Source organism: Ascaphus truei, chromosome 2 (assembly GCF_040206685.1).
Source record: "Ascaphus truei isolate aAscTru1 chromosome 2, aAscTru1.hap1, whole genome shotgun sequence".
Taxonomy (NCBI): domain Eukaryota; kingdom Metazoa; phylum Chordata; class Amphibia; order Anura; family Ascaphidae; genus Ascaphus; species Ascaphus truei.
In genome coordinates this window covers 441,875,088-441,888,326 of record NC_134484.1, presented here as the reverse complement: position 1 = coordinate 441,888,326, position 13,239 = coordinate 441,875,088, and the positions used below count along the sequence as shown (strand labels likewise).

The 13,239-nt window shown below is 44.7% G+C and overlaps 2 protein-coding genes across 7 annotated transcripts in view; one reads left to right on the top strand and one right to left on the bottom strand.

Annotated features, from left to right (window-relative positions):
- CNPY1 (canopy FGF signaling regulator 1) overlaps positions 1–4,740 on the bottom strand; it is a 122,219-nt gene extending 117,479 nt beyond the window's left edge. Inside the window, exon 1 of one of the 2 annotated variants that reach the window (XM_075587864.1) lies at positions 4,548–4,740. In XM_075587864.1, the coding sequence (XP_075443979.1) occupies positions 4,548–4,709 (162 nt within the window). In that variant the 5' untranslated portion in view covers positions 4,710–4,740. Of the gene's footprint in view, positions 1–4,395; positions 4,527–4,547 lie in introns of those variants that run through there. The other variant, XM_075587867.1, reaches the window with a different exon arrangement.
- The window catches only part of RBM33 (RNA binding motif protein 33), a 90,986-nt gene continuing 82,414 nt past the window's right edge, over positions 4,668–13,239 (top strand). For all 5 annotated transcript variants that reach the window (XM_075587860.1, XM_075587859.1, XM_075587862.1 and 2 more), the window contains exon 1: positions 4,668–4,889. In XM_075587860.1, coding sequence (XP_075443975.1) covers positions 4,871–4,889 — 19 coding nt within the window. In that variant the 5' untranslated portion in view covers positions 4,668–4,870. The remainder of the gene's footprint in view (positions 4,890–13,239) is intronic.

Below are 13,239 nucleotides of genomic sequence, written 5' to 3'. Positions count from 1 at the left end.
TGAAGCACGCACACACCCCGACTGAAGCACGCACACACCCCGACTGAAGCACGCACACACCCCGACTGAAGCACGCACACACCCCGACTGAAGCACGCACACACCCCGACTGAAGCACGCACACACCCCGACTGAAGCACGCACACACCCCGACTGAAGCACGCACACACCCCGACTGAAGCACGCACACACCCCGACTGAAGCACGCACACACCCCGACTGAAGCACGCACACACCCCGACTGAAGCACGCACACACCCCGACTGAAGCACGCACACACCCCGACTGAAGCACGCACACACCCCGACTGAAGCACGCACACACCCTGACTGAAGCACGCACACACCCTGACTGACGCATGCACACAACCCCTCACAGCCGCACGCACACAACCCCTCACAGCCGCACGCACACAACCCCTCACAGCCGCACGCACACACAGACTGACGCACACACTGACACAGACACACTGACTGACGCACACACACAGTGACTGACTGCCGCACGCACACACACACACTGACTGACTGCCGCACGCACACACTGACTGACTGAGGCACACAATGACTGTGTGTGTGTGTGTGCGTCAGTTTGTGTGTGTTTGTGTTTCTGCGTCAGACTCAGTGACGCGCGCGCACACACACACTGACTGACGCACACACACTGCATGAAGCTGTAAAGGGGGACAAACAGAGCTGTAAAGGAGGGAGGGGGGGAACTGGATTGATGTGAATGGGGGACAAACAGAGAGAGGGGGAAGGGGAGAGGGGAGAGAGAGGAGAGAGAGAGAGAGAGAGAGAGGAGCGGGAACATTACATCCCGGGCAACGCCGAGTCTCTCAGCTAGTAATATATATTTCGAAACAGCTGTATGTGAGTGAACAATAGCGATAGACAGCACTCTGAGAAAGTAACAAATAGACTATTTGCAGGGTGCTAAAAAGGTAAAATGGAGGACCCTAATTCCTCCTAAACAGTAACCAATACAACAAAGTGTTCCAGCACTCACTGACTCTTTAGAAAAATGTCAAACAAGGAAAATAACAAAATGAAAATTTAATATGAAGACAAAAATATATAATAACTTGGAACAATGTCACACATGCGGGAAATAAAAATGGACCCTAAAAAAAGTGGTGAGGGGAAAACACAGGGGAAGGGGGAAAAAAAAAAAAAAAAAAAAGAACAAGGAAAACCACAATGGGAAAATGTGTGTGTGTGTGGGGAAAACAAAATTGAGGGTAATTAGGAGGGGGGGGGGGCGCAATGTTTCGGGGTGAAGACGATACCAAGTACCAAAGGTACTTCCCTAGACCCTGCGTCCCCCAACAGACTATGCAAAACCCAAAACACGGAAAATACCGAAATAAATGAAAAAAAAGCACAGGCTCAGTAAATAATGTCCAGATCCAGCAAGAGACTGTAAGCTGCTGTGCAAAAAATATATAGTCAAACTGTAAAATCCTTAGTCTGTGAAGCAAAAACGATAATCAATTCTCTCTCCTGCAAGGGAATGCATTTTGGCATATTCCTTGTTTGACATTTTTCTAAAAAGTCAGTGAGTACTGGAACACTTTGTTGTATTGGTAGCGGTCTGTGAGTGGGTTTACTGGCTTTGCATCTGATCCCAGGCTGTGTTTAAAACAGCGAGCATTGGCTCAAGGGTTCCATGTAAATGGATTTAAGGCAAAAGGTGGCACTGTGTGCTCATTTGCATGCCATTTTCCAGAATCCCTTGCTGCAGTGGAAGCACTGTATGCTAGGTGTTAATGGTGAAAAGCAGGGTTGCAGACCTGTCTTAGGCTACGCTTATAGTGCCGACGACAGCAGGCTGGGGTTGCTGGAAAAATCAAATTGAGATGACTTCCAGCGATCGCGACCAAGACGTCGCTCTGTCGCATCGCGCTTACTATAAGCTCACGCAACGGTGGCAATGTATTTGTTTTGACGCTTTGTCACATCGCTGTCGCTGGCACTATAAGCGCAGCCTAAGACATGTGAATGTGCTCACAAGTAATATTTTTGATAGGTATATATATTATATAGATCTCTAAACAGGATTGCAACTTCAAAGTAGTAGACTATGCGAACAGGAGTGTGTATAACACACTAATGCTGATTGGTTACGGGTTTCTAGGACAACCACAGACGCTCTATAATGCAGGTCCCCTGCCTCAGCTGTCACTCACCCGCCCCTGACGAATCTCCGTGTAGGAGGGAAACGCGTAGGGCGTTCGGCGTAGTGACGTCATCTGGGAGTAGTGTACCGTTGGTAATTGTATCCTCCACGAGGTTGCCACAAGCTAACTGTATGCAGTCTGGCAATTGTGTGCCATCTGAGCTCTTTATGCTGCCTGGCAATTGAATGTTTGAGAATTGTATTTCTTCTGGCACCACTGTGTGCATTCTCTGTATGTACTGCCTAATACCATTGCTGATCACATTGCATCTTATTCTGCTACGTTTATGACCCTGTGGTGTATCATACAGTGAGAGGTTTATATATAGCCAGCACTACATGATATGGATATCTTTGTATAGACATTGATACACTGCTATTAAGCATTAGTACCATTATACTGTCTTTTGCAAACTACTACCTACAGTACAGAGTGCAACAATAGGCTATACCTCCCTGCGATTATATTACATTCAACCACAGGTTGCAGACAGCACTAACATACATTGCAGCATTGCTGACAGCGGATTGTTAGTTTTTCATACCTGTATCAGCATTGGTAGCTATCTCCACAGCACACAGCATGCAGAGCTGTTGTCCTGCACAGGCTCAATCCACATACCACCAAACAAACCATGATTGTATTGAACCTTCCGTGCATACATTACAGTGGTAAAGAGTTATAATCCTATATTGTCTTGTGGTATATGAGTGAACTATCGATCTGTTATTCCATCTGGGTCTGCTATAACCTTTACATCATCATTATATGTTACAACAGCAGGTTGGTTCCACGTCAAGCAATCATAGGTTGGTTTGATCGGTATGCTGTGCCAGTGACTGCACTTTATACCTGTATTAGCATTAGACACCTTAGCAATACAGACAGAGGCACTCATGAGGTACAATTGCCCTAACATTCATAGGTGTCTTTAGGTGATAACATTGCATACTTACCTTTCCTTTTTGGAGGTTAGTATACACTTAGCAATACACCTTCAGCTCAACTCTACCACCCCCGCCCCACTCCCACCCTATTTTTATTACACTTATTACACATTATGACTTTCATGCATGTAGACCTAATTTTAATACCTAATAAATGTTATGTTTTAATAGTCCGGAGTGCATCTACTAATGAGCTTCTAGCTAGAGAGATGGTGATAATATACCTCTCTCTCTAATTTTTGATAAAATAGTAGACTGGAATCATCAAGCTAGAATCGACCTGATAAGAGGACAGTAAACTACAAGTGACATAGTGCATTGCAGGGACGTCAACGATCCAAACAAGTCACCGTTTGAACGCTTTTTGAGTTAAAAGCAGCAACACGGATGTTTACAAAGTCAATATTATGAACATGTTTCCAATCCTTGGAGGTCTTCCTGGCCCTGGGCACAGCCAGCTGCAGAGAAAAACAATGTTTCATTTTTGCTTGTTACAATCAATATGACTGGGGGGAGGGGGAAGTCACCCAATGGAAATACACAATGCCATCGTCCGATGATTTTGCGGCTTCCTATTAGCTGCTTGAGCAAGACGGTCATATTGATCTTCCAAAAAAGATTTGGTCTTGTTCAAGGGTTGTAAAGTTTTTATTTCTCTGCAACCATGTGTAGCCGGAGCTGGGTGTCCTACAATATAGAGCGCCCGGTTTAAAAGTGGAATACAAATACATCGTCAGCTAAAGGGATTAGTGCATTAAGGTTGCAATTTCACATAGCCAGACCAAAAAACATGTTATGTAAAAAATAAGGCACCAATCAGCTTCCTTAATCTAATTATAATAAAAACAAATATTTTCCTGATTTTTTTGGAAACCAATTACAAATGGACTTGCTTGGGGGCATTTTAATCAAGTGTGTTATTTAGCGTGTTATTTACCCTTTATCTCGCCCTGTACTTATCAGAGACCCAATACAGATAAGGCGAGGGGGGCACAGGTCCAGGGTTTGCCTGAGCAGACATCGCAACAGGAGGAGCAGGCAGAGGAAATCACACCACACCCAAGTACCAGCTCAACAGGTTCGCAAAGTAACTTACACAATGTATTTACATCACTTATTAAAAAGGGCTCAGCTCGGGAGAAACCAGGCTTCAGTCACCTCGCTGTAACTAACCCCTTCCCAGCCAGAGCAGCCCACCTGGCAAACACACACACACAGTGACAGGAGCAGACGTGTGTCCCGAGGAGGACATCATCCCCCTGTCATTACCCGCACACTACAACACGTCTGCACTTCCCCAGCACACACAGAAAGACCACGAGAACCGTCCCTGTATTCAAAAGTTTCCCCACCAACCGCGACTACTTGATAACCAGGCGCACACAGCCAGGCACCCAGCCGGCGCGCCACTGCGCACTTACTTTACTTCCCAGCTGGACCACAATGCCTCGCGCGCGCTTCGTTAAAACCTGTGCAATAGCCGTGCGCGCGCTCCCCACCTTCGCGCGCTGTCCCCGCCCCCCTGTGCCCCTGCGTCCTCCCAGCATGCCTCGGGAGCGGGGAGATTTGTGGTCGGCGGCCATGTTGTGATTAGTTTACACCCCCTCCCTCCCCGTCTCTCTGTTGTTTTCGTGAAGAGATCACGGGAGGTTTGCCGGCACCGGGACGGATTTTCTGGCTGCCCCTCCCTTTTAGGCTGTCACCCGAGTTGATGCGGCGGTTTCGGACGGAGAGCTGAGGGAGCATGTCCGCTATGTTAGGAGGTATCACTTGATGTGTTTCTGCGCCGGGTTACGGGAGAGGCCCTGGGCCTGTGAGCAGGAGGAGGTCTCTCTGCTTTATTATTGTCATCCCCCTGTGCTGCATTATATGAGGGGGGTTCTCTGTACAGCCCTCGCCATCCCTCATCTGCAGGGTATCTCTGTCCCCCTAAGCTGCAGGGCCTCTCTGCCCCCCATACACCCGTTGTGTTATTAAGTGATGCATGTGTACACCACAGGCTTCCCCCCCGAGGTTATCATATACTGTAATGCTTTGTAGACATCCAGAGTGGATCTCATTATCTAACAGATATATAGCCCATAAAGTATCACTTATCCACTTGCTCCATTATGATCGTGTCCTTCTCCCAATGCAGTCCCATATTCACTAAAGGCTACTAAACTAAACTTCCATTAATCCCATTAATTTGCTAAAGTATAGCACCCTTTAGTGAATATAGACCGTATTGACCTAGTTTCAATAGTCCGCGCTACAGGGACAACAACTAATCGCAACAGTGTTCTGCATTATTTGTAAAGTACCCCACTTTATCAGCTTCTCACAGGGTTTCAACTCCATCTTTTACCAGTTGTCCCCATAGTAATGCTTTGAGACTTCCCATCAGCACAAATCTCCAGGGAAAATAATTTGGTGATGTCATTTTATCACATGTCACTTCTCATAATAATGGATGAGGATGTGGGAACAAAGTTTTTTTTGTGTGCGTTTGTGTATATAGGGTTGGACAACTACCAAAATTATTATAATACCAATATTAGAAAATGTATTGTGCTAGATATCTGTTCAATAAGAACATTCTTAATAAACTGTTGATTGTACATTCTTTTTTTTTTTTTTTGAGTAATTTTGAAGGTATTTAGGTAACACATTTAAGAAGTTAAACACAGGTCAGAGGGATCCTCTGTGGACGGGTGGGATGCTGCACTCAAATTTACACTGGTAGCTCTGTGTTTTTTCTTTTGACATGGCCTATTAACCCTTTGGGTGCCCTATAGACATAGCAACTAAGTCATGGGTTCTGGCACCCCTCCCCCCCGGGACCCCCTGACTCAATAACTGTAATAATATTACTGCTCGTTTTTGTAGAGGTTGCGTTTCTGTGCAGTGCACAACACAATCTATCGGGGAGAACATAAGTGACGGAGCGATTACATGAAAGCTGTGGAGAAGCGGTAGGATGATGGCGAGGGCCGAAGTGCTCAAAGGGTTCAACTGAGTGTCATTTGCTATTTCTAAAATATCAGACCCCCACACCGATGGTAATACAACGATAATAAAGAATGTCAGTATTGACTTAAAGCGATAGTATGATCACATCGGTATGATGCCCATCTCTAGATTTGTTGCAGGTGATGATACCTTTTACTAAACAAACCTAATTCTTTGTAATTGTAGTTTTACACTAGCTTTAAAAATCAAATCCTTTATGAACAAGAATAGATGTCACAATGTTCTACAACTTGGTGTAGTCAGGTTAATACATTGAGTGCAAAATGTTATCTACCACTCCAATTGTTACACAACCTGATTCACCCCTGCTCTCCCAAATAACTAGGGGCTTTATTTGTCTAATGCCACTTTCAAGAGATATTCAGCTCTGAAGCCCCATCATTAAGAAATGGGCTGCAGCGGTAGGGGCCAATGACCAAGGGGGAATGTAATGCAATATTGGAACATTACCCATATCCATTAGCTTTTTGACAAGTATTCTTTCAACAAAGTTTTTGACGTGCTGGGACATCAAAACTGAATGGCAATTGAACCAGGGGCTTTCATTGTTAACCCTGACATGGACCTTTGTATTTAATGCGGTGCAAAGCCGCTCTTTACTTTCCTGACATGGAGAATCGGCTTCTCTGCAATAAATAAGGGTAATGGTCGTTGAAAGTGCTGGGTTGTTGCTCTAAAATTGGTTTTATTAAAGACATAGGCATAGACATTGTTGTAGGATGCTACATTTGCTGTCATATATAAAAGTGCTACAGAGTATAGACTACAGTAGTCTTAAATCAGCAATCTATCCTGATATTGTTTTATTTTATTACATCATTTTGTTGCACAGCAAATTGTAACGTATCTATAATCTAGAGGAACTCCCACAAGCACCTTTTCTTAGGTGATCAATTTTGACACGTGTAAATATGAATTTGCTGCACAGTATATTTGAATAATTGCAAATCATTTATAGTCTCCATGTTCCTTGCCCGTTTGCATTGTTAATTCACTGTGCGGGATGTGTTTACTTTGACACATGTAGTTCCTCTTAAGTGGTCCAAAACAGTTTATCCTGACGTTATCCAGACATTTTCTGTTATAAAAGATTGGCCAAATAATTTTAACCAGACATCATAATAGTTGTGATGGTGTTTAACGAATAAATTAACTATTTTATATCTCAACTTTGAAGAGACATGTTGGAATTGTTGATTTTAGTTATTTTTCAGATGTTTTTCATAATCTGGCAAAAGTATGTACATTACATATGTAACGGTTTTTCTGGCCCGGCCTGACCCACCCAATCTCACATTGGCCCCTGTGGTCTAACCGGTCCCCATTACAGTGTGGTAGTGTCTGGTGGTGCACCTGTTGGCAACAGGACTCCTGAGTCTCCCGCATGATGGTGTGTGGGGAGGACCCGTCCAGACAGGCAGCTGAGGTAGTGTGTTGAGTCCTACCTAGTTCCAGTGCAGCGCCTCCACCTCATCAGGGTCCCTTCGGTCACTTGGGGATGGTCCTGACGAGGAACTCCTCGGTGGTGCTCCTCCCTGTACATTCACTCCACACATGTACACGAGAGGGTTTTTGATTGAGAACATCTTTATTGCCTGAGTGGGCTAGCTGCCCCTCGCAGTAGATTTTCTAGCCACTCATATTCACTCAGTGCTTCCCTTTAAAAGGTATGGTTCTCCTTAAATAGGGATTCCCTATCCCCGCAGGGATCTCTGCCCTGTGCCAGGTCCCTGGACACAGTCTTCTCTTCAGTTACTATAACATAACCATCTGCTAGAACTTGCACTTGAACCAGACTGAATAGAACTCCCAAGACTACTAGAACTGGACTCAGATAGAACTCTGGCAGAACTAACTTTAGACACAGTGCTGTGCCTTATGTACACTCTGGAAGCTGACACACCTCTGACATCACTAACCATGGAGTCAGAGCATGTGACCACTCCCATCCATACACAGGGCACCCCACCAGGGTGTGAGGGCAAACCTCCATAATTACTGCTGGCATGCCCACAACTTACCAGGCCTTACTGTCAGCAGGAGAGATGACTGTAGCCATTTTACATGACCGCTACACATGGTATGATGTTATGCCCTTTCACATTTAAGATTACAGACCTAAATGGGGTTTTAAATAGATTGCACCTAAGTAGAAGTCCCAAACAAATGGCATTTGATATAGTTACATAATTGGAAGGAAGCAGAGGGTCCACAGGAGCTGAACGGCTCCATTTAAATACAGGAGCTGAACTGCTCTATTTAAATCTTAAGGGACCTCACAATTCTCCAGATAAATACAGTTTTTGCTGCCGGTGTGTCTCATAGAGATTTCAATATGACAACTGCTATCAGGCCAATAGGCAGCCGCAATATCATAGTTTGCGGCTTCATATTGGTCCAGGTGACCTGCGACATGATGCAGTCACACTTGTTTCAGCAGGTGGGAGCATTACCGGTGAGTACACAGGTAATTTTTGGAGCCAACGGGCCGCAGGTGGTATTGGTGCTTTAAACAGACAGCTTTGTGGTCGTTGGCTCTCCAGTCAACAAGAAACATAAATGCTAAGAGGAAACAACAAACAGATTTTCAATAGACAGTAGCAAAAATATAGTGCATCGAAGTCAAACAGCAGGTGGTCTACATTATTTGAATTGGTTGGCTACATTGCTTGGCTTTCATAACAGCAGCGTATTAACCGATGGTAGTTTAACATGATCTGCTGTTTGAGGTAGACACTCCTTTTGGACATTGTCTCCCCAGATATACTTTTTCCGTTTTTTGGTGATGTAATGGGTCTAGGACCAGCAGTATCCTTTACAAACATTTCAGGGGAGCCCTGATTTCTGTTGCAAAAATATCTTGTCTCAATGTTGTGGGCAGTGGGTTGACTTAAATAGCAGACTTTTAATGTGTGTTCCTGTTGTGTGCAAAGTCAAGAGGTTTTCTTATGTGAGTCATTGAAATTCTCCCCCCTTTCGGTCCTGAAATGTCTGCAGCATGTACAGTGACCTCATAGTGTCTTGTGTGGCAATCCGATTGGTGTGACTTGTTTCCCAATGTCAGAGGAAGCCCTCATCTTGCGTTCCAATATATTCATTGGCTCGTACGGCTGTGTCCATGGTACCTCAGACCGCGTGTCCGCACGCTGAGCGAACAGACTGCCTTAAGGCAGTGTTCGCGTACATGCGGCGTGCGTGCGGAGGCAAGAGGGGATGCGCGAGGAATCCGTTCAAACTGATTTCTCGCGCGACAGGGCTGTCACGTGAGCGCTCGCCCAATGAGGGCGAACCAGCTCCATGTTGTCACTATAAATGCCCCCCACGTCCCGAGTAATATGGCCAGGGAAAGCGCCGCTTTCCCTCGGCCTCCGTGCGTCTCCGCACGTGCTGCGGCACCATGTCCGCAGCCTTATAGAGCCACAAGCATGATCTCACGTAGACTCAAGCAAAGCAGGCATGCCCTTGGTGGGCCGCTAGTATACCATCCCTTGTGACATCCAGTGAATGTCAGAAGGACACACTAAAGATTAAAGTTAAGTATCTTTTTTTCCATTCAGAATCCAAGGCGTATTTTTGAGCTCATGCTTTTGCTAATCAGATTTTCAAATTGCAATATTAATAGTTTATCTCGGTTTCCTTTTTACCATTTCCCATGAGATTAAAATGCTTGTGTATTTTATGGTAAAAACAGTAACGGCTCAAGTACTTCCTTCTCACACATTTTTAAGCAGCATTTCTAATGAATTGTGTTTTCTTTTTGTGTGTTTGTTTTGACACTGTACATTGTCACAAGTACATTTTACAATATTCAGCTTGACTTGTTTTCTCGTTTGCATTTACCGCAATTAGGTTTTTAGTCAAAATTGTATTGACATGGGACCACAAATATAGAAATAGAGGCTTCCATTTATTAGCCTATGGACTACTTAGACATCATGTTACCTAAAGTATTTGGTTGTTGTGCAGACATTTTTTTCTTCTAATGATGACTTCATGGTAAAAATACCAATATGAAGCTCAGATAGACAAGTCAAGACTGTGAGATGCATTATTTTTTTCTGACATTTGTTGTATTTTACGATTCTTGTAATAAAACATGGCTACTAGATTGGGTCATAAACCTAGAATGTACACACACACACACACACACACACACACACACACACACACACACACACACACACACACACACACACACACGTATCAGCCAGCAACTTGTCAACTTCTTCTTCCACCTCTAAGTCGAGATCTTTACCCATTTGCACAACACTTTGAGTAACCGTAGCCAGTGTCTTTGTAAAGCCTTGGAAATCAGAGACAAAATCTGGGCACAATTTACGCTAAACACCATTTAAATTGGATTGTCTCCACTCACTCCATGCCTAATCAATGTTTTTCCCTGCATGCAGAATATTGAAACCCTTCTAAAATTCTTTAAGGTTGGATCTCCTTCCTTATCAGTTGCCCTGATGGCCTGGACAAATGTTCGCCTAAAATAGTTGGCGTTGAAGGAATCAATAACCCCCTGAGTTGGTGTTGGTGTTGGGGGGGGGCTCTTGAACACCACCATAATGTTTGGATGCACAGGATGGCCAGGAGCATTGTCCAGGAGTAGCAATGCTTTAAAAGCACAATATAATTTCACAGCCGGAACAAAACATTAAGCTCTTGACAAGCGTAATAGCCAGCATCCTCATCCGCACTAGCATCTTCCCCAGTCACTTTAATGTTAGGCACATTTGCCCTGTCTTTAAAACGCATAAACAAGCCCTTTCTTGCAGTAAAAGTTTAATTCTTGGACCGTTCTTCATGCTATTGCTTTATATCCTCAAAAAGACTAAAAGCCTTGGCTTGAATTATTAAACTAATGGGCACATGACGCTGGGATTGATCTTCCAGCCATGTGATGAGGAGTTTTTCAACCTCAGCAATAAGTCCATCGCGTTGCCTTATTGTTTTTGCTTGCATAGGAGTTGAGCCCTTGGGCTGCTTCAATATTTTGGCCTTGTCTTTCAGAATTGCCACTGTTGTCGTACAAGGGATATACTGTACAACATTCAGCCAATTTCTGTATTGGTTTATCCTTTCTCTGAACGCCTTATGTTGTTTAACTTTACCTCTAAAGTTAACATGCATTCTATTCTGTTTTTGAGCAGAAACATCACTGGTATTTTTGCTTTTGTAAGACATGGTTAAGGGCAAAAATACACCACATAAAAGTTCACACAGACTGAGCTTTGCAATTTCCCTGAACTGTGCCTTTGTGATTGGCCGATTTAATGAACTCGCGTCAGATATGCCATTCATTGAAAAATGAAATGCCGGAAAGCGAGGACGGGTTGTACGTGGAAGTGCAGAAGTCCCAATTGAGGCAACTGTGAAAATGATTTGGTGAAAAAAAAAACCAATATGCTGTATAGTGATAAATACAATGAACATACTATTCCTGGGAAAGATGCAGCTTTTTCACAAGGATGTCTTCCAACATCCGCGAAGTATAGCAGCAACAGGTCCAAACGCAAACTTGCTCAGGGTGTTGCATTAAACAGAAAAGATATATTCTGTAGTGCAAAAACATTAACTTCAAAAATGGGGAATGCGCCAAAAACTATGAATTTTTCACTCATGCTATCTAAGCGAATATTAAAGCTGCAGACCAAGCAATGTCCTCGCCTCCCACACTCCCACATGAAACTTCTACTCCTTCTGGTATTAACCCCTCTAACCTCATACCCATCCCCTGCCACCCTCTCTCCTTTTCTCCTGTGCCCCTTGGAATGCACGCTCCGTTTCTAACAAGTTCCTCTCTGTGCATAACTTATTTTTCTCTCACTCTGCTTCTCTTTGCTATAACGGAGACATGGCTCACTCAGTCTGACTCTGCTCTGGAATCTGCCCTCTCTTATTGTGGCCTTTCTTTATACCACACTCTGCGCCCTAATGGCAGGGGTGGAGGCGTGGGGCTCCTCCTCTCTCTGTCGTTACCGCACCCTTCCTATTCCTCCTGCTCTTGCTTTTCCCTCCTTTTTGAGGCTCACACTGTCCATATTTTCTCTTCTCTCCCTGTCAACAAGGCGGTCATCTATCGCCCACCTACCTATACTCATCCCCCTTCTGTCTTTTTCGTTCACTATGAATCTTGGCTCTCTTTCTTTCCTCAGACTCCCCTGTTCTTCGCCTAGGGGACTTCAACTGCCATATTGATGACCCCTTTCTCCCTTGGGCTTCACACTTTCTCTCTCTAACCTCTTCTTTTGGCCTTCATCAGTGGACTGCAGCCAGCACCCACAAGGATGGCCACAACCTAGATCTGGTTTTCACTAAAAACTTTTCTTTATCTGATTTTCTCAATTTCCCCTCTTCCTCTCTATGACCATCACTCATCTCATTTTCTCTCTCACTTCACCCCTTCTCCACCTCCATCTACCCTTTGTTTCTGCAGAGACCTGCACTCTATTAACCTACCAGCTTTTGATTCCACTTTACACTCCTCCCTCTCCGGACCCTGACAACCTGGTCAAGAACTACAACTTTGCCCTATTCTCCTCTCTTGATCTATATGCCCCGCTTTCTCTCTGCCGTTCTCGTCCTTTTAACCTCAGACCCTGGCTAAATTCCCACACGCGCATGCTGTGTTCCTGCACTTCTTCCTCTTAATGCCTCTGGAGGAAATCTCACATTCTCTCACAGACTTCCTTCACTACAAATTTATGCTATCCTGTTTCAACTCCGCCCTCTCTTAAGCTAAACAAACCTACTTTTCTTCACTAATCAACACGCACAAGTCTAAGGCTTTGCCTATAGTGCCGCCAATGGCGACGGCGAAACGATGGGTGACGTCGCCGTCGCCACCGACGAAAGTTATGTTTCGCCGGTCGGCCGCATCGCGGGATTCCCACAATTTGATTTGTTAAAGAGCCGTCACGTGACGCGACAGCCCTTGAAAAATCAAATTTTGCCGGCGAAGGGTTTTCGCTTCAGTGCACGCTATAAGTGCACGCGGTGGCGGCAATGCTTTTGTTTTTGGGCGAATTCGCGTCGCTGGCACTATAAGCACGGCCTAACCCACGCCGACTCTTCTCTGTCTTTGACTCTCTACTC